Source organism: Homalodisca vitripennis, chromosome 4, assembly GCF_021130785.1.
Source record: "Homalodisca vitripennis isolate AUS2020 chromosome 4, UT_GWSS_2.1, whole genome shotgun sequence".
NCBI lineage: Eukaryota > Metazoa > Arthropoda > Insecta > Hemiptera > Cicadellidae > Homalodisca > Homalodisca vitripennis.
In genome coordinates this window covers 156325119-156351245 of record NC_060210.1, presented here as the reverse complement: position 1 = coordinate 156351245, position 26127 = coordinate 156325119, and the positions used below count along the sequence as shown (strand labels likewise).

General features: G+C 33.1%; 1 protein-coding gene across 1 annotated transcript; it reads right to left on the bottom strand.

Moving 5' to 3' along the window:
* Positions 1-6458: 6458 nt before the first annotated feature.
* On the bottom strand, positions 6459-25685 carry LOC124360375 (40S ribosomal protein S23). The gene is made up of 4 exons (XM_046813948.1): positions 25567-25685; positions 17509-17668; positions 14185-14369; positions 6459-6579 (listed from the first exon to the last, which is right to left on the bottom strand). The coding sequence occupies exons 1-4, from the start codon at positions 25652-25654 to the stop codon at positions 6497-6499; spliced, it is 516 nt and encodes a 171-aa protein (XP_046669904.1). The 5' UTR covers positions 25655-25685; the 3' UTR covers positions 6459-6496.
* Positions 25686-26127: the final 442 nt, after the last annotated feature.

Here is a 26127-nt window from a genome sequence, read left to right as displayed (position 1 = left end):
TTAGTCCATTGTAAAGTTGAGTAATCTTTTTTTCTTTATTAATTATTTTAATCTTCACATGTGATTCGGCAGTATTAAATTACCACTGTATTGCCACGAAAATTTGAATTGAACTGATCTGTTACAATTTTGTTTAGTTGCATTATATCCTCTTTTCATCCTTTAAAGAAGAATTTATCCTGTTATTGTGATGAGATTGTTTAATTTTTAAAAATTTTGGAGGGAATGCTAAGTTAAAATAATAAGAAAGTATTCTGTGAAAGTTATATATTTTTCATTGGTTTGAGATATAAACATTATTTTGCCTTGATTTCTCTCTTAAGAGTTGTTGGAACGGTTTTACATTTTTTTACAAAAATCTTTTTGTTTCAGTTGTATAATTATATTGTAATCCCAAAAACTCAATATTTGGTAGTCATCCGTTCTATACACTCTAAAAGCTATCTACTTAAAATTAAACTCCTTCCTTCTTTGGACTATTACGGCAAAAATTTGAGGTTAGTTTAAAATTCTTAATCTGTCAATTGAATAAGATTTCATTTCATGCTCAGTTAAAACTACTATGTGATATTTAATTTCATCAAGGTTGGCTTCTAACTATTCTATTTGTTTAGGCATCTGGATATCTTCATGAAAAATCGAAATAGTTTTATGATTCCTGAAAGTAGTATGTTACAATTGTCGCCCAAATCAGAGAGCGGTTTAAAGTGGACAGAGGGGAAGCACTTTCCTGAACCTGAGAACTAAATTCACTGTATTGCCCACTGGCGCAATCACCAAACAAAACATTCTTTCCCTTTCTGTAGTTACTGATGTGATCTCTTTTCGGTTAAAAGATCAGACTGGATATAGTAGCCAAACCTTGGCATTTTGATCCATTCTTCTGAACAGTCCCATCAGTTTTAACTTCATGTGAGAGATTATTTATCTTGACCTTTTTGTTATTCCTTGATTAAAATTTAGCTGAACCACTGAAGTTCTTTGAAGATTATATGATCAGTTGTCATGTTAATGATTGAGGTATGAGGGCATTTCAGTGGTGCTCCAGTAATTTTCTCACTTTTAGGACCCAAATGAAAGGATATTTCATTTCTGATCTCCTGAAGAAATTCAACCAAAGAGATACCATTTCTCAGGATTCTTCTTGCATTTTCATCGTGGACAACTATGTGGACTAAAGCATCTATAGATCTATGGAACTTCACCAGCTGAGAAGCAAAATTCTTGAGTGAGATACCATCCTGGGGAACAAATAAGGTGTTTTAGATCCCCTTTTCAAGTCCTCTGTATTATATTATATTTTAGTCATTTAATCTTGGTTTTTCAAAATAATTATCTTTTGCCATTAGACAATAAACTGTTGTATCCATTTTTACCTTCTGGCAAGACAGATGACTACTTCACTCTGATGCAGGGGTTTTTTAAAATCACTGCAATGCCGGTGCTTAAACTTCTAATATCATCCAAGTCTCTAGAGATGCAATATATAAAAGCTATGGTTTCAGAGTGTTTGTACTTTTGAATAAAATTCATCATCCACAACCTTAATGCCATTACTAAGTCGGGCTGGGGAGGATTATTCTTCAAAAGCAATGGAAGTTGCAAATTCTTTGTGAACTCAGTATTATGGGGAGTTTTCAATTTATCAAAATAATTTAGAAAACAAATTATCTTAAAAGCTAGTTTTCTTTCAAAATAGTTGCCAAAGTTACCAGAGCAATATTTTTAATAACTCACCACGTTGCCAAGTCAAATCAAATGTTCAAACTGAAGTTCTCTTACTATTTGGCAGTGATACAAGCGTAGGGTGAGCTCTCTTAAGTTTTGATAAGTCTGAAGTGGTATTTCATTGCAAGCCTCAACAATTTTTTTTCTTAAATCTTCAACGTTTTCAACTGGTATTTTTTAAATTATGGATTTAATGTGACCCCATAGAAAAGTCCATGGGTGTAAGGTCCAGAAACCATGCAGGCCATTGTATTAGACCACGCCTACCAATCCACTGACCACATAATTGAGTTCCCAGGAAATGTCAAACAGCGCAGTGAAAATATGCTGGCACACCTTCCTACTGGAAGTGAATATTGTTCATTTACCCTAATAACAGTAGTTATTGTGGAGAAATTTGATTCTTGTAACGTTTGCAAATAGTTCTCCATAAGTTCCCATGAATAAAAAATAGTCCTAAAATATGATTCCCAAAAATCCCTACATACACATTTACTTTTCTGGATTCACAGAAAACATGGAGATTTCCAGTATCCCAGTACCTGCAGTTGTGTATGTTTACAACCCCATTGATAAAAATACTGCATTCATCACTGAATACGTGTTAACAAACAATGGATAAACAGAACTTAATACAACCATTTCCTAACGAAATTGTAGACAATCTGGATCGTCTTAATTTAACTCATGTACAAGCTGAATTTTATGAGTGAAATATTTTTAGTAGGAAAACGTTAGAAAGATTTGCTACTGATGTAGTGTCCTGCTGCAGATCTTCAATAAATTTTTTACAATTTCAAACTGTTTATCTTCGCCTAAAGGAGGTTGACCTGAGCATGGAGCATTTGAAATTAATCAGATACTCTAAACTTATTTACTTAAGTATTTCCTTGTCACAGGTCTATCAGGATGTGTAACATATAATACCACCTTTCTGGCTCATGATAATTTTCATTAAAAACCCTGAAAATAAATATAATTTCTACTTTATCATTGTGACTACGGGGAATTGAATTTTGAGTTTAGCCCCAGTACCTTCCTTTCATTGCACCATCTGGTATATGACTCGTCACATACTTGACTGCTAGAATCTGGAGTCATGTCATCTGAAGATATCCAAAGAAAGTCGACGAAGCTCAACACGAAACATTTACAGTGTTTCAACGTCAGAGACACCTCTAAATAGGTGAAGTGGTAGTTTCATCAGGTACACAACTGAATGCAATTTCAGCTATTAACCATAGGAATGTTATCATAGCATAAATCAAATTGGGAAGGGATTTTTGAGATACACACTGGCCTAGTTCTACTCATACTTTTGAGATATTTCTTCATAAATGAATTGAGAACTTGATACAAGTCATTTGTCCCAAACAACAAAACTAGAGGGTGGTTGAGATACTGTGACTATAAACTTCACAAATATCAGCACCAGACTATCCTTTTACAAGAACTCTTACTTTTCTGCTCAAACCACTAATCTCTGTTAGCCTTCTTGACTGTCCACATATAGTGCAATGTTTTTGTTTTATATAATAATTTGATCTGTTTTATGTGCAGTGGTTTTTGAAGAGGACGAATTTTTTTGTACGTATTCATCTGTTTGTTTTTCTCGTTTTTATTGCAATGTAGAGTAATGTCATTGTTATGACAAGCAACTGAGATTACAAAAGTTTGCATTGTTTTCTGAGTTCAGAACCTCAAATCTATTACTTGTGACTATAGTAACAGCTTTCAGAAGGTAAAGAACATGACTGATGAGATCTCCTTACTGTAACTAATTCATAATCGGAAGTATTGTCCCCAGTAAGTTTTCTCAGAGATTCGTCTCAACATTTTTTGTGTGCTTTTAATGTATTTTTCAACAGTGGTATCAATAAGTTTTGAACTCAGCATTTTAGTTATAAAATCAGTCTTGTGTAGGTGAAACTGCAGACTTCCATGAATCACTAAAGCCAACTCTGATCTCTTACTCCAAATATTAAACACATTGAAATTTAGGAGATTTTAAAACATTTTATAAAATGATGCTGGGGAATGGCAGTTCATTATTTTTGATAAAATAGATTCTATAACTAGAACTAAATAAACACCACAGTCTTTAATTTTTTTTTTTGTGTGTTTTACAACAATAAATTTGTAAGCCCTTTTCTATTATGTATTGTTTTAAGTATCCAGCAAGTTCATTCACCATCTTACTACCTGATTAAAAGTAGTTGTGGGATCTCAAAAAATCAGTGAGAAAATTTACACAATGACTTCTCCGGGAGGTGCTAATGAGAACCACTTATTTCATGTAAGGCACTCATCATTAACTGGCACCAGTATAAAAGATTTGGTCTAAGTTTCAAGTTGGGACAAAATATCTTAGTTATCTGCAAAGTTTTGCTGCATGAAGGGTTCATTAAATGAGTGCAATATATTTTGCTAATAGCTGTATCAATTTGACATCCATCTTCCAATAGTGAAACAACACAAGAAATTGTATAATCAGATTTTTGTCTTATTGTCTTTTGAGGTTGCTTATTTGGTGTTAACAATCTTCTCCCAAGGCCAGTTTAAAGACAATACAAACTGTTGGACTGTCTAGGGCTGAAATGTTGGTGAGGTTTTACTTAAAACACAAGGTAATGAATAAGGGTAGAGTTAAAATCTTTATAATTTAAAGGAAGCTTACTTTTTACATTGTGCTGCGATAATTCCTTATTTTGATCTAAACCTTTCCTTTAGGCTAAGATATGTATGTACATTTTTCCTGCACTGAGACGTTTCTCCTAACATGAAAGTTGCAAGTTCCAATCAGTCATAAAACCTAGAGTTACACGTTACTTAATCTTGATATGTTAAATATTAGCAAGTTAAATAATTTCAGTGCCTTTGTCTACGAATATTTATAAATATTTATTTCTGACAAATATTTTAAACACTAGTACTGCTGGAGGACCTGTGGTCATAAATTCATTTACATCACCACGTGTTGTTCATCCACTTGATAGTCTAAGTGAGTTAATTTTAAATTTAATATAAACTTAATAATTTGAATTAAAAACATTAATTTATAAATTAAATCTGTAGAAAAATCATATAAATTTAAGAATCACTGAACTAGTACACTTAAAATCTGTTATATTTCGAAATAAATTAAACAATTAGAGAGTGCTGAATAAGCAAGTGCACTTGTAATAAAATCAAAACAACCAACTTAAAATGCAAAAGAAAATTTAAAGCTAAGCAGATTATCATGTGGGGAGTATGGAATTACAAAATAAGAAGACAGTGTTGTTTGTAATACATAAAATAATTATTAACTATGGTGAACACATTTTAAGTTTTCAAATTGGATAAAACCAATTTACAAGATCAATTTAAAAACGTGTAAATAATGCTTTTTGTACTGTAATGTTGTGTAATATAATATACTACTGTCCTTTAGTACTAGCTATGTTCTAAAATCTACGTAAAAACTGTGATTGATTCTCAAGATTCAGAAATTGGGATCTACAAAACATACATTAAACAATACTGTTTGTTGAAAATATATTTTATCTAAGAATTAGATTTTTGTAACCTAAGAAAATCATTATTGGTAGCGAAACAAAAGTTAATTGTTTTTATATACAAACAAAATTATTTCTTGCTTTTTTTCTTAACATGTCACATACCTTTTTCCATTATGTTTTAAGGTGACACCCAGTTCCTACTGACTGTTCCAAGGAAAACCTGTATAAGGTATGATCATTTTCTGGTACAAAAATTATGAACAATCAATCCAAGATAGCTTGTACATAATGTGATGTATCCTCCTGTACAGTATCCTGTGTCAGGATGTCCCATGACTCATCATTGTTAATTAACATTGTATGCTAAATATTACAATTTAGCCAATTAAAAATGTGTTCTTTTTATGTAACGTTTTATTTATCATTTTAACCATGTTACTGCAATAATTATAGTTTAAATGCTAGTAGAAATTAGTTAGTAGGACTGTTGATAGCTTTGGAGGGCCCTCGATTAGGCCCTAAAAAACATCTTTAATCTATACATATACAGGATGTTCTCACCGACTAATTTATCAATGGCCAGCAAAAAATCATGAAAGATAGTTTACTGAACAGGTTTACCTTGTGCCTCTGAGGCACATCAAGGAAGGATTTGTTTTCTCTGACAACAGAGCTCTACTCACTGGAAATTCCCATAAGAAATACACTGCAGCAACAACATTAGTAATTTATCACCTCACATCATATATTTATTCATTATTTAATTCTAAGCATATAGGGAAATTCCCATAAGAAATGCACTGCAGCAACAACGTTAGTAATTATCACCTCACATCATATATTTATTCATTATTTAATTCTAAGCATATAGGGAAATTCCCATAAGAAATGCACTGCAGCAACAACATTAGTAATTTATCACCTCACATCATATATTTATTCATTATTTAATTCTAAGCATATAGGGAAATTCCCATAAGAAATGCACTGCAGCAATAGCGTTATTAATTTATTACCTCACATTATATATATATATTTCTAAGCATATGAAATAATTGTCTGAATGTGTCGGTTATTGTGATTTACTTTACTTTCTTTTTAAACACAAGTTATTCGGCAGAATCTCTAAACATTAAAATCAAGTTCAACATATATAATTTATTGATTTAAAATAAACAGTTTTTGCTCTACATTTTACAATAACAAACAGGGTATGTATATAAAATGCCATTTCTGTTTTTAAAACTTATTTATTGAAAAAAACATAACTAAGACCTTGGTCTTTCCTTCTTCTCCTTGTACAAGGCAAGTAGTGAAACGTTGGCAACTTTTACAACCTTAAATCGTACACCTGAAAAAAAAAGGATTTGATTAATAAATAGAATAAAGTAACCACAATGTTAATAAAATATGTAACAATAACAATACTACTAAGCTACTAAACAAATCTACTATGTGAATTTTATAACAGTAACATTTACTACTAAATAAAGAGCATTCTCTTGTGTTTTTGTAATACTGTACTAATGTTTAGTCCATTTACTAAAGCCTAGCCTAGTAGAATAGGAATGTCAAAGAACAGTCACAACAGAATTTGTTTCATTTAATTCAGTTTAACTGTACTTAATCCTCTTTCCTATGTGGGTGGGCTTTCCAGGTCCATCAATTATTGTTCCTTTTTTTAATATGGTTGAAATACCAAATGTTGTTTCTCGATCTCCCTGACTCTTTAATAAAGTAATTGGCATCTATAACTTCTCCCTACTCCCATTTTGTGATTTACATCCCCCAACTGATGACCAACGGCAGATGTCCCTCTTTATCGCTTCAGAATTTACAGCTGACAGTTAACTGTCCACTATTATTATGCAAAAAACGCTTGTATACTGCACTAATGGATTCCTTTGCTCATAAATCCAATGTTGCTAGCTTTTGTGTAGAGGTTAATGGTTGATTGTTGTTATAAAATGGGCTTTGGTTAGCCAGGAAGAAGCAGTGTATATTTTTTGTTCACCACAAAATTGTGTATATTTTAAATCTTACTATCTCAATTTATGTAAAAGCTAGAATGAGTGAAACTTAGACAAAGAAACCAACAAAAAAAACAAAGCTCTGGTAAATGCATATTTATATTGTATTACGTTTTCTGTTTATAACAAAAAAATTATGTTCAAATTTATTTCTCAATATTAAATATATCTTTTTATTTAATATCTGAAAAAATATATTCGGTAGGACCAATTCCATCATTCTGAGACAACTAGTTTACTCAAAGGATTAATGAAATAGTACAATTAAATATTAAAATTAACCCATTTTTATTAATGTTATTCAACGTTTTCTGACATTGTGAAATACTCATTAATATCCTTTGTTGGAACTGTAGCACTATTTTCACTATTATATTGTTATTAGCGAGTTTTAAGTTAGTGACACATGTCCAAATAGAAAAGGAGTTGTTCTGCCCCTAGTACTCACAAATTTCACCCTAACCACTTTATGAAAACGTAATAAAAATTTAATTCAGACACAAAAATCCTATTATACACGGACTGATTATTGGAGGTACACATTTTCCTTGCATTTTTTAAAGTAAAATGCCAAACATTAAACTACTTAAATTGGATTTTAGATCCTCTCGCCTAGAGTAAGTAAGCCTTATGGAATTGAAGAGTTTTCTTGTATAGGAAGTATTTTTTCCATATTTGGGTATATTAGTGAGATTGCTTTTATTTTGATGTGCATTATGCACGGGTGTTTGTATCCTCTTACAGTAAATAAATAAGACAATGAAAGCAATCCTCTAGATTATTTTCTTCTTTGCAGCAACTGTCTTGAAATAAAAGAAATTCACATAAAAACCAATAGGATTATTATTTACACTTAACCTTGATGTAAACAAACTCCACAACACAATATGCAGTGTAATTCAGCTGAAGCAGTATTATTTTCAGAGACAATAGGGTTGAAACTGACTGTAGTTTAAAGTTTTGTTACTCTGTATTTACTAAAATGCTTATGGAGCAATTGGAACTTACCTTTCATAACTTAATTATTATTAAACATACAATGAGTTTTTTCATAAATTATAATTACCAATCAGTTTTCATGGAAACATGTCAAATTAAGATAGCATAATGTTTGACGATACAATATAATTTAACCCTTTCCGTCCCAGCGTCCGGTTTTCCGGACGTTAAGAAAATAAATTTTTTAAAATGTTTATTAACTCGGAATCTATATATATAAAAAATGAATGTTTGTATGTTTGTCCTTTATGGAAATCGTGGAACTATTGGACCGATCATGATGAAAATTTGTACGTATATGTATTTTTCCACGGAGAAGGTTTATAAGCTATGCCCATCCCTTTCCCGATTCAGGATTCCGCCCCACTGGTTACAGAAATTACCCATAAGAAATGCATTGCAGCAAACATATGTTAACGTCTTTTCAAATTTTTTAATCAGCTGTTCTTTGTAAACATATATTACACTTATAGTTTTAAAGCATAGAGTAAGCTTAAGAGAAACGACAAATTTTTTGTTTAAACTGTTTTTGCAATCACTGTTAAACATAGACTTTTACTATCCAGATAATACAATCAAATTTGACGTAAAAATTCACCTTTAACTGCAATATTTATTTAATATAAACCATGCTCATGCTTGATCAGAAGAGTAATGCAGATATCATAATTACTATCTTACGTTGGCTACAAATATAAAGAATGTTATAAAATCAACCTTAGTTGTTTTTTTGACAGAAGTATGGTTCTCAAACTCCGTGTGTACATATTCTCTCGATCGAGACAACAAAGCAAGCTCAATCGTGGCATCGGAGATATAACTAATTTAATCTAAAATTTATTATAGTAAAAAAAAAAAATTTACTAAGTAATATAAGGACTTCGGTTCTTAAGATTTGCGTGCGAAGCCGTGGGTAACAGCTAGATAGAGGCAGGAATATGGTACATACCTTCATAATACGCCCAAGAGGGCTCACGATGGAACGACTATCAATTATCTCAGCAATGTTTAGAATGTGATAGAAAAAGAATAAGTGAATATAGTGTACTGTTTTCAACGGGAAATTGCGTGCGAAGCCGCGGGCAACTTTTGCAAAAAATTATTGAAATGCGCAGCAAAGCGCGCTCGGGCCCGCTAGTATTTATATAAATTATATATAAATGTTCGGAAATAACATATACCGTTATAAAAACCGATTTATTACGCTATAATGTTTTATTACTGCACAACAACTTATTTACTTCTTTCTCTTTGTGTTGCGTCATCAACTGTGTTGAATTTTATCAGCAGTATTTGTTGGGTTTCATTCCAGCTTGTTGTTGAGAGGGGTAATAACATAAGTATTACAAGTAAACAAAAAATGATAAGGGAGTACAATGACTTTATGGGAGGGATTGATAGAAATGATCAGATGCTATATCATTATTTCAATGAAAGGAAAACCATCAAATTTTGGAAGAAACTTACATTTAATATAATTTCTAGAATGGTCTTAAATTTATATACATTGTACAAAAACAACACAGATAATCCTGTAAGTAGGCTTCAATACATATCAAACTTGGTTGATGAATGGGCACATGTGAGAGGAGTAGGCCTAGGTACTCATCAAAATGAAGCCAGTAATGCAAACAACGGTGGTACAAAATCATTTTTTGAAAAAATACCAGAAAATAAAGACAAAAACTGCTGTGTGTGCAGTGCAGAAAGTACAAGAAGTGGAGGGAAAAGAAAAAAGTCTACTTTTATGTGTGTTAACTGCAAAAAGGGCCTGCACACCAAATGTTATCCTTTCCATAGATGTTTGTAAACAAAAACAAAATTTTATTGACGGATGGTAATTTTTAGTTTTTATTTTGTTAGGATTAGGAGTTTTTTTTAGTTAAAAATATGAAATAGTTCATTGTTTTGCCTATTGACATTCAATATATTTGGTTAGAACTATATGTTATGTAGAAGTGGAACATGATATGCCATATTGTTGTTATAACTGGGGAAAACTCTAAACTACAGTGATTTTTAAAAAAAAATCCAGAACTTTTTTATTTCTCAACATATCAGTGTGAAGTATGGATTTTTTTGAAGACTGTTAAATATGGTTTTTGTCAAGTGTTATCAATCTTGGTTAAATAATTTTTTGATGCCCATCCACAACGCAACAAAGTAAAAAAATCCTCAAAATATTTTTTGGTAAATACATATTATTAAAAAAAAAAGTTATTGTAAATATTTGCATGTTCTTTTTATATTTTATTTTATAGTATATATAACATGTTTAGGAAGCTAATAACACTTAAACTAATAAATTTGCTTCATAAATAAATTTTTTATGGGTTTTCTAGTAAAAACATGACAAAATTAACTAAAAGAGCCTGGGATTTTTGGGTATGTCATTAGTAAAAATACTTAGGATTTTTGGAACAAATTTAAAAAAAGTGTCTGGGATGGAAAGGGTTAACAAAATCAACATTTTGAGAACTTGTGATAAAAAAGTACATCGCATTTTGAAAATCAGTTTACAGCATTAAAAATATTGTTTTTCTATGATCATACATTTTGTCACCATATTTAATTTTATGTATATAAAATATTAGACAACCTGCAGCACCGCCGGTCAACAATGTCTGATTGGAAGATGATTTGCCTACTATCAGATCAAAAAGTGTAGATACCTGAGTTTGAACGTAAACTAAGTAATAGAGCTAAAATTATAGGAGTTACATTAAATTTAAGCTTGTTTATTTCTGTGTCTAGAGGTATGAAGCAAATTATTTCACTCTTACAGCCAAGTTTTGTGTCTGTAAGAGTGAAAAAGAGAACCGTTGGTTTTAGAGTTTTACTACTAAACTGAAATTTATGAAAGATACATTATTCATTGTTAAACCTACCATTACGGCCTACCAGAGCTAATATGAAAAAAGCTGATGGGAAATGGTCTAATATATTAAACAAACATTTAATTTATTACGGCTCCTTCTTGGGCGCGCGTGATCGTCACATCATCACCCTCAATGGTCTGACGGTTTGCACGTTCCAACAAACAGGCATCAGCCGTGGCAAATTAACTTATATTTTAAATATGTTTACAAAAATAAATTGCCTTAAAAACAAAAACAATGACTATAAGCTCAATAACGTGGACCAATGCCAAGTTTTTTTAAGCGAACCCAGTTGAGAATGAAAGTTAAAATGGTTTACAACTAGTTCGAAAACTTGTATCCATATAATTTAAAAATTATAAAACTACATATTTCTAGTTAGTACTCTTGTACATATCTTGTATAAAACTTTGGTCTTAATAGGATTACAAGTTTTCTTGGCTATGAATGTTCAAAATTGTAATTTAATAGAAAAGCACCAAAAGAGGTACTTTTTTGTTCTTATCAACATAAAAGCTTAAATTTAATGTTAAAAACAATTGATTTATGTCTAGACATAAAAATAAGTGGGATATTTTGTTTTGATAAGTTGGTAACAAAGTTAAGTTGGCAGCAACACGGAGTAAGTTTATTGTTGTCTGTTCCAGTGGCCAGTGTAAACTCTTTGCATTTGTTATTTGTTTGTGTGTGTTTTTAAAATATTTACAAACCAACGAGTTTACATCCTTTAATTATGGTGGAAGCATAATAAAAATACTGCTATAACAATTGAAGAATTTACAGGGAAATATCCAGATGTCGCGATACACACTCGACAATGTATGCGGAAGTTAAATAAGAAATTTGAAACCACAGGAAGTGTTTTAAATGCCCTGAAGTGTGATCGTCCACAATCAATTTTCAACGAAGAAAACCTGCAGACAGTTGCTCAAGCTTTTTTAGTCAGTTCCAGTAAATCGGCTCGTAAGGCATCTGCTGAACTAGAAATATCAAGAAGAAGCGTGCAAGAATGTTAAAGCAATTAAAATTTAAGCCACACCGTCCACCATGGTGCCTAAGTACATTTAGGTATCCAAGTTCGAGATTTTTTAAATATCGCATTATATGAATGGATTGGTCGTCGTGGTAAATCGATAGGCCTGCGTGCTCACCACACCTGGACCCTATGTGATTTTTCACTGTTGAGTATTATAAAGTCAGAAACCGGTAATATGTAAGTAATTTCATGTAATGAATTTGTTTTCTTCCCTAAAAAAGTTTTATTCAATTAACCTATAACGCCTTTAAATTTCTCTTCTGTAGAAACTAACATATGCACAACCCTGTATATTAATGTAAATATGGTTCTGGAGGCTAAAGTATTATAGAACTTCAGACTGTGTTTCGATAAGTATTATTGTAATCTCCTGCAGAATACCATTGCTATTAATAAGTGCTACAAGACAAATATTTTTGACTAAATGTCTGAAGAGCTTGTAGCATTTTTGCTGAGAAAATTTTCATCTCATCTTAACCCTGGAACTGGCAAACGCCCGATATCGGGCGTTTTAGTCGCATCCTAGATGGCAGCGCCCGATATCGGGCGTTTTAATACGTCTTTTATTTCTCAATATTACGTACTTAAAACACGATCAAAGAGTATCGGTATTGATACCAATCGAAAGAGGAAGGTTCAATTTATGTAAATAATACACTAATAAATAATTTATCGTTTCGTTACACGTCCATACGTCTTATAATCTCTGACTGTTTGTTTACAATCTCCCGCGTACCACGCTAGTTGCGCGCGGCCAGCGATGAGTCAACTGGTTCATTCGGCTATTATTATTTCGTCAGCTGCATGGTGTCCTGTCTGGTTTATTGTTTGCTTGAGTTCTTTGTAATGATGGTTGTGTATATTACACAATAATAGTAAGTTTTTTGTGCGTGTTTACGTAATGGATCGTAATTTCCGCGATCGTACAAGTGACATTCGAGAACTAGTTGTACATTGATACCAATCGAAAGAGGAAGGTTCAATTTATGTAAATAATACACTAATAAATAATTTTATCGTTTCGTTACACGTCCATACGTTTTGTAATCTCTAAACTGTTTGTTTACATTCTCCCGCGTACCGCGCTAGTTGCGCGCGCAGCGATGAGTCAAACTGGTTCATTCGGCTATTGTTATTTCGTTACCTGCATTGTGTTTTGTCTGGTTTATTGTTTGTTTGAGGTCGTTGTAATGATGATTGTGTATATGACACAATAATAGTAAGTTTTTTGTGCGTGTTACATAATGGATCGTAATTTCCGCGATCGTTCAAGTGACATTCGAGAACTAGTTGTACATGAAATAAGCAACAATGAGGATTCCGATTTAGACATTCAGTCAGAACATAATAAAAAAATATATAATAAAAAATTAAAAAATTGAAAATTGATAAAAAAAACTAATAGTTACAAGATTGTACAAATCCAAGTGAGCTTTGAAGTTCTTACTTTTGTTGGTAAGTAGCACTTACGAATGTCAGTGTATGATTTTTGTATCGTTTACCACATGTAAAAGTAAATACCTTATAAACTATGTGTTGTTTTATTTTTACTCAGAATTAAATGCTCTTCCTTTTGTATATTTTTGGATTTTGCGTATCACTAACAACAACAATTTTACAAATCAAAAACTTTGAACTAACTTTTCTTTTTTCTAAAAAACATTTTTTTCCTGAAGAGGTAGAGTAAGGGTATTTTTTTTTGTTTTAATTATATTATGTGAAAAATGTTCCTTGAACAATGCTGAATAAAGAAATATATAATAAGTTATAGGTACTTTATAGTAAACATGTAATAATAAAATAAATATAAGGCAATGTATGAAGTACTAAAACACTCTGCCACTGAGAGAAATATGACCGCCAGTTCCAGGGTTAAACCCTGCCAATAAATGTTTGTTTTTCCTACTGGGTGAAAGAGATTTATCTCTGTCAACACAGTTTACTCAATTTTGATTTAAATGTTTTTTATTCCATGTTTCAAGTTTTATACACTTTCATAATATCAATCTCACCTGGAATGTCACCAACGGCATGACCTTTACGTCCAAAACCAGCAACTAGAACTTCATCGTTTTCTTCAATATAGTTTAGACAGCCATCCCTAGGTACAAAGGCTGTGATCTTCTTTCCATTCTTTATCAATTGTACTCTCACACATTTACGAATAGCTGAGTTCGGCTGCTTTGCTTCCACACCCCTGTAACAAAATCTTTCTTAATATTGCAGTCATAGTAAAAAAATATATAATAATAAATTTTGCGCAGTCAAACAATAGAATTACAACAACAAAATACAAGAATAAGAGAAGAGTTTAAGAATGTAATGATAAAACAGAACTGGAATGATGGAAATGGTATCTTACTTCCATGCACATCACAGGCACTTCTACACAATATAGAAACTCATGTAGAATCAATATCTAACATTTCACCACATTAACCAACTTTATTTTATGGAACAGACATAAAATTTCATTATACAATAGACAATAATGCTTTATTCATAATCTTTGAGATTAGAACGGTGTCATTACATAGGTATACAAATAATGTAAATTTGTATTAATTCAGGTTGGTTGAAAATGTGTTGATTCATCATTTCTTCCTCCAGTCCAGGAATTCCTCAATCGAGTAGTAAGGGCGGTGAAGAAGCCAGGTAGTCAGTATTCTTCTGAGCTTCACTTGTCTTGTGGTGTTTTTTACCTCTTGTGGTTAGCGATGGATGTTGAAAAATTTTGTTCCGGTACATGTGAGTTGTTTTTCAGAAATTTTGGTTCTCAGTCAATGTGAGTTTGTTTTTTCAAACAAGGGTCAGTCCAATTTTGGGAGTGTATTGAATTTGTGCCGCTTGTGTTGTAGGTAATGTACATCAGCTCCTCTTGTCAGGTTTTGTTGACTGGCATAAATAACTGCTTCTAGGATGTTACAGAGCTACTGCAGTCAGTAATTTTTTCCTGTTTTAAAGGCATCTCTACAGGATTCCTGGGGTCCTAATCATGGTAGTATAGTAACGGACTAGCTTTTTTTTTTCAGCACGAGTACCCTTTTGCATGTTAATTTTGGAGAGCTTCCTCATACATATTTATTTATTTGAGGTGGTGGAGCTTCCTAATTTGTTATATGCTTGAGTGGTGGAGCTAAGTTTTCCACATAATTTCCAACCTAATCGTTCCAGGGAGGAGTTGTTCCACGTTAATGGACTGGTCAACCTGACTGGTCGTTCCAAGGTCACCCTCACCCCTCACACGTCATCCACCCTCCAGGGCTTTCCAGTACTTCATCTTTTCTTCTTCCCTTAATAACCCTAATACCAGGTGCTGGGTTTATCTTGGTGGGTCTTGGTATTGTTTTGTAGTACTAGGTCATTTGCTTGACAATTCTCTATTGCCAGATTTATATGCTATATAGGACTCTATTTCCAATTGAAGTGGGTGTGTATTTTTTAGTGGAGGACTTTCATCCAGCGTACATTTTGCATAGAGCAGTAGTTTGTGATATATTCAGGGAAATCACTGACAAAGGTGATATAGAGACTAGGGCCTAGTACTGATCCTTGTGGGATGCCTCTGTCAACTGGCAATGCTTTGGAGACAGTTCTTTTTTGTTACTCCATTATTTGAAGTTTTTATTTCGACTGCCTGAGTTCTGCCTGTTAAGTAACTCCTGAACCAATCTGCTGAAGTTCCTCTGATCCCTTGGTCTTCTAGTTTTTTTGAGAAGCAAGTCAATACAGTCATACAGTGCGTCCTATAGTTACTGTCAAACATTTTACCAGGATATATACCAGGTTTGCTATTTATATTATTGGTCTTGGTAACACTGTCCATTTCCGAGCATATTGTTAGCAATGAAAACATTGATGCTGTATTTGAACTGATTAAACAAGATCGTCATGTGACATACCGTAAGTTTGATTCATCTTTAGGCATTAGTATGACTAGCATCAATAAGATACTACATGATCATTTGGCCATAAAAAAAATGTGTACCAATTTGATCCTCCATACCATGATCAATGCTCAAAAGAAGGCTCACATCGACTAGTGCACTGAATTGTTGAAACCTTTTCTAAAGGTGACTAAAGGCTGTGTGTAACATCTGCTCAGGTAAGCAATCATGGATCTATACATATGCCCCCGAAACAAAACAGCAAATCAGCTCTGTAGGTCTTTTAAGACTAGCCAAATGTAACAAAAGTTGTTCACAGAAGAAGCACATCGAAGCGAGAGTTGCCTGTTTCTTTGGCATTATCTGTGTGGCAAGTGGCATCAGAGAAATGTAAGATGGTCAACTATGAGTGTACATAACCATTTTCATAAGACATTGGAAAAATTCAGAAAACATGAGAGGCGAATTATTCTTCATCATGACAATGCAAATTGTCACACTACTGCAAAAAAAATTTAATTTTTAACCTGCAAGAGGGTCGAGTTGAAGGGCCATCAACCATATAACTCTGATTTGGCACCCAATGGACTTCTTTTGTTACTGCACATCAAAACAAACTGCGTGGTTAACGATTTTAAACACCAAAAGAAGAAGCTTTTGCGTTCGAAATGCATATTTTGGAGCTACATCAGTCGGAGTGGAAAAATGTTTTGAAAATTGGTTCAAACACATGAAAGAGAATATTAATCTTAATAGGGAATATTTTGAAAAGCAATAAAACAAGATTCGGTCATAAATATTTGTTTGTTTATTGTTAGGCCAGAAATAAAAATAGCCATCCTTGTAAAACAAAAATAAATGATTATATTTGTCTCGTCGTATTTTTTTTTTTAAATTATTCGTATCTATTATTTGTATTATATGTGTTTCTTTTGTGTTTCAAACTAAAACTGCTTTACAACTAATTTAGCAATGTTTAAAAAAAATGTATTCTTATTTAGTATTTAAACCCAAGGAATTTGAAATATGACATTAAATGGTGCATTTTGATAAGTTGGAGCATTACCAGTTCAGAGAGAACAAATTCTTTCTATAATATTATTATATCATCCAAATTATTAGTGCGAATATACATTGAAAGAGAAACGAGGTTATTGCATAACCAATCTTGCCTCCTCTTAAGCCCATATGGTTTTGAGGACTTGCAAAACTTTTGAAAAAGCTTAATGAGGGTTTTATTCTTAATAATTACATAAAATTCAAATTTTGTTTTAATTTTTGTAAAAAATCAGCAAATAGTTTTATAATATTAACCATTTATTTGAATTAAATATATTCTTTATTGTTCCATGTATTCAAAGAAATAACATTTTTATATAAACAGAAAAGAGTTCCATTTTATTCTTTATTATACCATTAATACAAATAGAAATGTAATATAATACTTACACTTTTTCCAGAACAATTCCCTTAGCATGGGAAGCACCCCCAAAAGGATTTGCCTTCCATCGGGTTCCCAAATGTGCTTTCTTGTAATCCTTATCAGCCCACCGTTGTTCACGTCTGTGATTAACATGTTTACGTGCAGTTCGCAATCCACGGGGCTTACCTTAAAATACATATTTATTGTAAAGAAACGACATACAAACACTATAACATAGTACATTGTGGAAACAGAACTAATATTATAAAATGAAGAATTAGGCTATTGTGGTTTACCTCTTGACAAAAAAGCTTGTTATTTGTTGCATAAGCTTCATATATCATTTACATGTTGTACAATCATACATTTCTTTCAAATAAGCTGCTCAACAAGTGTCATTTAATGTTGACGCTCAACATAAATCTTCAATCCATCTTAATGAGATGCCGCTTCTATTGAGTGTTAGTGTTTTTTTTTCACCCAATCATCACTGCTTTCACCATCTGTATGTATGCTAACAGAATTTGTAAGCCATAACCTCAAATGTTATCATCCTCTAAAAAAAGACTTCCCACACCGCCAGCAAGCAGTCAACATTACGGGCTGATCATTGTCACATCATATGCCACATCACCACTGATGAGGCAGTTGGTGGGAAACAACTATGCATCAACATCACCCTACACTAGCCTACTCTGTTCTCTAATGTAATTTAGTTTCGACTAATCAATGAGTATCTTAACTTTTACATCACAATAGATATATAAGTTAGTTCTTGTTTAACCCTACAGCTGGTATAAAGCTAATTGTCACCGTCAAAGATCTCCTCTCTGAATTGGCAACAACGAATATTCGTCGCCAAAGTAAGACATGTACATTTATTTAAATTTTAGGCATTAAAGGTCATATAATAATCATATATGATTTTTATTTGATATATTCTGAAAAAGCATTAACTATAGTAACAATGTATTATTCTTATTTCGATTATCGTATAACATCAGACACAATTCTCAATAGACAGCTGACATGAACGTAATACGTGTCAGCCACGTTGTAGTTGTGAAATTGTAAACAAGTGCCGGGTTTTGGGTTTGGAGTGGCGAATCTAATAGTATTTGTTGAAAAATTTCTTTTTATAGTGTTTTAGTGTTGTTATTACTGTGGTTTAGCTCTCTTAGGTTATAATTTTAGTCGTTTATTATTAGTGAAAGCTTTAGACTAATCATGTGATTTTAAAGAGGTTGTTTTGGAACATCCATTTCTGGTGATAACATTTTTTTTATTGAGGTAAACCTGACAGACCATGTAGCAGACAAAATGCCTAGTAAGTGTTCTCTCACAATTGTGTGAAAAAGACAAAAAAGTTGTTCTTCCACCTGGTGATGTCTTTGGCCCTGCTCATGAACTCATAAAATTCCACAACTCAAACAGACACTTGTGTGTCATATGTGAGTAAAACCTCGAAAAAAAAACCAATTTCTTTTGCCCTGGATGTAATTATAGAGTTTACCTTAAGTCCTTCAATTTGCTTGAACAAGTTTTTGAGGTAAACGTTAGGCTAACTATATATTTTTTAAATTAACACAAAATTCTGAACAAGTTAAACATTTACAGTTTTGATGTGAAACTTATTGCTAAGCAGTTTAAGTATCCAATGCATTGTTACGTTTCGGGGGGTGGGGGGGGGGGGGGGGAGAAGGATAGGTGGGCAAACTCACAACCCTAGTGGAGGTAACCTTAGATCAACCGGCGTCAGATGTAGCTCACGAACATATTATGTCAATCTTCATTCACAATTTCACGAGCCACATCGCGTAAAATACAATGTTTCGTGGTTTATCAGTTCTAGACAAGAAGCTGTCAAATTATATCTTGATTAAAGATATTAAGTTCTTCTGTCTCCAAATTAAGTTCTTATTTTTTTTAAGTAAATTATTTTTGAAATTTTCCTGGTTCACAGAATAATTTCCGGTTGGGTGGCCACCCTGCATATGGTTTTCTAAAGAGGATGGCTTTCAACCACTTCTTGTAAACAGTTAATCATTGCTACTCAGAAGAAAGCAAATAATTCTTTCTGTTCTAAAAGTTTTTTATGCTGTGTCAGTGTTATCCATTATGACGGTTTCCTATTTCCTGTTCTATTTGTTTGATCTTTATGGTCCATTTAACCCTTTAAGGACCAACCATCTGATTTATCGCCGGCGGCGTACTATGCGAAAAGGACCAGTCGTCTAATTTATCGCCGGCGGCGTACTATGCGCAAAGGACCAGCCGTATGATTTATCGCCGGAGGACTTTCCAATATTTTTTTAAGAGATATTTTAATCTTCTATATGGAATAAATATACTAGTTTTCTATTCCCCTGTATGTTTTCTTACTATGATATCAAATTTTAAACTTGGTCTTTGGAATCATCACCATGGTGAAAAAAAAAAAATGTACGGCCATGTTGCATCTTAACCTTAGCGAGCCACAAATAAATAACCAAAACTACTCCTACGAGCCATACACCTTAAAAATAAAATAATTCCCACATACCAAAACCAATTTTTTTTAAATAATTCTTATAACATAAGGGGTAAAAAAAAAACGACAAAATATTTTTTTTCACTCTTTATTGTTAATTTACAGCCAAAAAAATGGTTAAAATCATAATTTTCAACTGAAAAAAATTAATTTTGACATTCTATGTGTTCATATATAAAATTAACAATAGTTTGAACACAATTATTGTAATATTTTACAAAAAACAAGCATATAGTTAATTTGTATTTAGAGAAAATATAAAGAATATAGTAAAAATTTATATATACAAATTAAATAAAAGCAATGAAACTAAAAAAAAAACTTGACAATAAAGCCCTACATCACGATATTAATACATAAACTACACTGCACATTGATAAAAAATATTGATTAACAACAAAACTGAAAAGATAAATACGCGGATCGAAAATGGAAGAGCGCATAAACATTTAACCTCACGAATGGCTACGGGCGGACCTGAGCGCGCGCGTCAGTAGACGTCGTTGGCTCTGCGGGAGACTATTGAACATCCGGCCGCCCGCTATTTTGTCGATCGAACACAAGAGCCGTGACCTTCAAAATAGACACGAACGGTTGTCTCTTGTTTAAATAAACCTTATTTAACCGTTTTTACTAAGTTTGTTACCCAGAAATGCTTTTAAATAATATTAAAATAAAAAATTGATTTTTGCGTCAGTGGACGTCGTTGGCTTTTAGCGCTAGTTTAGGCATGACGTCTAGTAACGTCATTGGCTCGGTAAGGGTTAATGTTGTCAGGGTACTTTGGGATTTATACCGACCACACCCAGACATGAATCGTTATTTGACATTCTGCTTCTACTGATTACTAGACTAGTCTTTTTTTTAATTTTTTTTATTTGATAAACAGATAAATAAAATTGTTTTTTGCTATATAATGATTTAAATTTATTTTTTCACAATGAACAATTTAATTATAAACATTTTAAGCCTAAGAACAAATCTGTACAGTACAGTAATTAGTTCTGAAGATATGATTTTTTCTCTCAAACGCTTGAAAAATCGCACATTTTTAATATGCACAGTTCTTAGAGCAAGGCCAGAAAAATGCAAAAATTTTTTCTTTGCACATGTCAAATTTTGGTCTGGTCCTAAAAGGAATTAATATTTACGATATTGTCACTGTGTATAATAAAACTAATTATTTTAATTTAAAACTTGATTATTATTATGACTATAGATAATTTGATATTGATTGATAGTCTTGTACTTGATATACGAATAATATGTATCGAGGATTATATTAATCCATATAAAAAAAACCCAGGTCCGCTTAATACCCAGGTTGTTGTCCAACTGCATCAGGACAACATGAACATTTGAAGCAGAATATTAAGCCTTTAGTTTGAATCACTAATTTTGTACCTTGACTCTATCACATGTCCTTGATGATATTGTAATAAAGAATGATTGATTGAATGTAGATTACTCTGTCCACTGTAGTTTCCCAAATCCAGTGTATTATGAAAATAAACAAAAAATGCAATTATTGGTATGTGTGTATATATACAGTGCTTACAAAAAGTCCAGGCTGAGAGAAAACAGCCAATACCGCACAGCTGTCATTGTTTTGGTGTTTGCTTAACTCTTGTTCATAACCTTACTTTTTCCTCTACATTTTGTGAACTTCTTTTCGTGATTTATGGGGCGATCAAGTGTTGATGTTAATAAGAAATGGCAAATAATTGGTATGCACAAGACCGGAATGACCTACCGAGCAATAGTAAGTGCATTAAGCGTGTCTAAAACTTGTGTTAAGAACACAGTGAAACGTTTTAATGAAAGTGGTACTGTTCTTCAAGGTCCTAGGAGTGGACGCCCTCGGAAAACTACGGAACGCCAAGACCGTAAGCTCGTAAAAATATCACGCAACAACAGACGAGCGAGTGTTAGTGATTTATTAAGTCTAATGAAGAAAGAAGACCCTTCATACGACATAGGCACTGCATCTGTCTCAAATTGAGTGCGTGAAAAAGGTATGCAATCATTCTTTGCTATTCGCAAGCCTTTGCTCAACCCTTTGGCACAAAAACGACAAAAGATTTGGTGCAAAGAACGCTGAGGTTGGCTAAAAGGGTACTTTGGGATTATACCGACCACACCCAGACATGAATCGTTATTTGACATTTTGCTTCTACTGATTACTAGATTAGCGTAGAACAATATTTCTTCAATATAAAACAGAAATTGTCTTATCGCAAACCCCTCCCCCTCAACAAGCGGGCTTCGGCAGCACCTTCGGTGCCGCCCCGCGCTGATGTCAAGGAAAGAAAAACATCCCTCGAGATAGTACCTATCAGTAAAATATCAAATTCTAGAGGGGCTGATCAGAAATATAAATTGAATTGTAATGGAAAGGCAATTATGTACAGTGCAAATCATGTGATGCCGCGCGGCCTGCCGTAATCGGGATTCTCGAGAAAGATAAGATAACAGCGACAAAAATACCGATCACAATGCCTGGAAATGCTTGTAAGTTTTTAATTTTGCAATTAAAGAGTTGTTTTTTTGTTCTATCATGTCTATTTCTATAAATTTATATTTTTGTGTTCTTCATACTGGTGTGGTCGGTATAATCCCAAAGTACCGCTAAAAGAAGCTTGGCAGAGGGTTATTTTCTCTGATGAAAGCAGATTCGAACTGTTTCCACGGCAAAAAATTCGTGTCAGGCGTTCAAAACCAGAAAAATTTTTGCCTTCATGCGTTGCTCCTGCTGTGCAACAGGATGGCGATTCTGTAATGGTGTGGGGCTGTATCACGTCTAAAGGCCCAGGTGAACTTTTGATGGTGGATGGCAGTATTAATAGCCAGAAATACTGCTCCATTTTGGAAGAAGTAGGCCTAATGCTTCCGTCTGCTCTAACAGATTGTTGGGGGAAAATTTCTTATTCCGATAGGACAATGCCCCGTGCCACAAGTCCCGCTTCACAATGGACTGGTTTCAACAACACAATATTCAAGTCCTGCCATGGCCTGCCCGTAGCCCCGACTTAAACCCCATAGAGAACCTATGGAATGTGATGGCTAACCGCCTGGCAAAACAAAAGTGATCTAACAAGGACGAGTTCAAGTTTATGATTAACAGCATCTGGCGCCAGTTCACTAAAGAAGATTGCCGGAAATTGATTAACTCTATGCCAAGTTGTGTTAATGCTTGCTACAAGGCTAAAGGACTCCCAATTGACTATTAAGTCTATTTGTATTAGTTTTTTTACATAACCAATGTAATTTCATAATTTTTGTATTCATACAAACAATGTTATAGCAAAAGTTTTGCTTTTTCAACCCTGTCCCTTAACTTTTTGTAAGCACTGTATATATATATAGAATTTAAAATAAACTGCCTATCACAAGTTGGATTATACCAAAATTAAATCAATTAAGTCTGTTTATGTAAAAACATGAACATTTAGCACTAAATAACAAACTTGAAAAAATGTTCAATTCTTTACACAAAATAAACGAATAACCAGTAGGCTAATTTACAAATCTGGGCGCATTAAGTGCAACCACACAAACGAGAATCAATCAATACATTCAGTGTCTCAATGAATGAGTCGGGAAAACGGAGAAAAACTAATCGTAAGGTTACAATAAGGTGATACAAAACGTTCTCACTGTAGATAAATATTTCAATGCAATAGAAACAGGAAGCATTTCTATTATTTGTGTTGTTACTGGTGATTCAGTACTTAATGCATCATAGTTTTGGAAACCTAGGAACCAGGTATCACATTGTTATTCTAGGCTAGTGACACTTCTGTGAAAAAGCGTTTTCTTTTATTCACAACAACATTCATTCCAATGTCGATTGGAGTGCATAACCTATTTGAACACATGGCATGGTGATGTCCTTGCCATAGGTAAGAGATCATTCATGAAAAATATTTTATTGGCGATTTAACTTGTGGCTATAACAGATACAATGTTGATTGTAGTAACATTTTTAGGTAAATATTAAGATCAGCGACTACCGCTCCGATCGCCGTAAGGTTTTTCGTACTAACACAGGTTAACGTAATTTCACCGAAAAAAATAGTCCCGATTATCGCTAACATATAAAAACCAGTTTTACGGCAGTACAATGTTGGCAATACAAAACACATAAATAACAAGATTTTCGACTATCAAACTAAAAACAATGGCCGACCATGGATGTTTTGATGAATTGACAGTTGCCACGTGACAAACAGGAAGGTTTCCGATTGGCCGGACGGGTCACGTGACCTATAGGACGGCTTCGATTGACCGCCAGACGTACACAAACAAACCCACATGGACAAGGAATAATTAGTGGAGTTATTGACATGGCTTGCGATGGTTCTTGTCACACGCTAAAAAGACCCTAGCTTGCCTATTCAAAATTCAGATCACGCGATGCTTGCCCGCTGCGCAGCGCTTCGCGCTGCTTGCTCTTTTAGAAAAAAAATTAACTTGAGCTTGCAAAGTCCAAGCCCAGATCACGCATGACTGCTTACACACACAACACTCAGACAGAACTAACGCAGGTTTCATTACAGGCAAAAGATAAGCAGCGCGCGTTTATTACTGATAAGATAAGACGAGTTTATACTAGAATTAGTACATGGACTACTACCCTACGAACTAATAACACCAAAAAAAACGAATAAATGCATTGCCAGTCAGGTTTTTCAAATTTTATTTTTTCCAAATTTGTTTTGGGGGGGGGGGAGTAAACGGCTACGGCGATAATCGGGACTACTTTTTTCGGTGAAATTACGTGCCCTACGAACTAATAACACCAAAAAAACGAATAAATGCATTGTCAGTCAGGTTTTTTTAATTTTATTTTTTCCAAAAATTTTGTTTGGGGGGGGGAGAGTAAACGGCTACGGCGATAATCGGGACTATTTTTTTCGGTGAAATTACGTTAACCTGTGTTAGAATGCAAAAAATTACGGCGATCGGAGCGGTAGTCGCTGAGCTTAAGATTTACCCATTTTTAACCATGCCAGATATAGTACTGTAATCACTTTACTTGGTAAATGCAAGGTAATTAGTTTGGAAAGACCCTTCAATATCTACTTTTAACATGAATTCATAAAACATTGAGACAACATGGTTAAATGTTGGAAATTGCTAGGCCTAATTCATGGCTCTGAAGACAGTAGTCATCAGAAATATTGCAAACTGGTTTTGTATCCCTAATCCATGGTGTCTCTGGGTTCACAGTTCTAGTAACCATACTGGTCATCACTCATCAGAGATAATGCACAATTGGTTTCACATACTGTGTCTTAAAACCAAATAAATACTGATTAATATTTATACTAATAGCTATGAATGTCTATGATTGATATTACTGTATGAGATTGTCATATAATTGTATTCCAATCGGCACGTTGTTTTCATACACTAACTTTATGTAGGCTACCTAACTGGGCCTAATTTCAATTAAAAAACCAATTGTTTTAAATATTCGCTATGAATCATAAATTAATTTTTAGTAATAAAAATACAGTACATAAATTATGTATTGAAATTACATACTTACCCATTTTTAATAAATCTACTTCACTGATCCAACTTTCAGCTACACTACAAGTACCACGGCTTAACGGAAGTGAAAGAAAAAACCACATACAATTGAACAAGACAGAGGAAACCAGGGTATCCAACATGACGAGAGTAAATACCTTTGGCAAAATATGTTAAGGGAGACTGATATGAATTAAAAAACCATTTTCTTGTTCTTTATAATTTTATAAATAGTTCGATATACAATATACATAATATAATCCAAAACTAATAGTTCGGGTTCCATATTATCAACATCAAGGGGTCGGAAAGTGTATGAAGCTAATGAGGAGCAAACATTCAAACCGTGTTTTCTCTTTCAGATACAACTTTACAGGAGAGGCAAAAAACATGTAAAAAAATAAACAATGCCAAAAAACTACTTATTCTTATTGATTTACATTTGTTACGGCTTATTATTAGTAATGTCAATCATGTAGAAGATATTCTATCAATAAACAGCTTTAAAAAAGCGTTTAAAATTTGGAGAAACCACGTTTTGACCGAACTTAATGGAGAAAACCTCTTTTGAACGTTA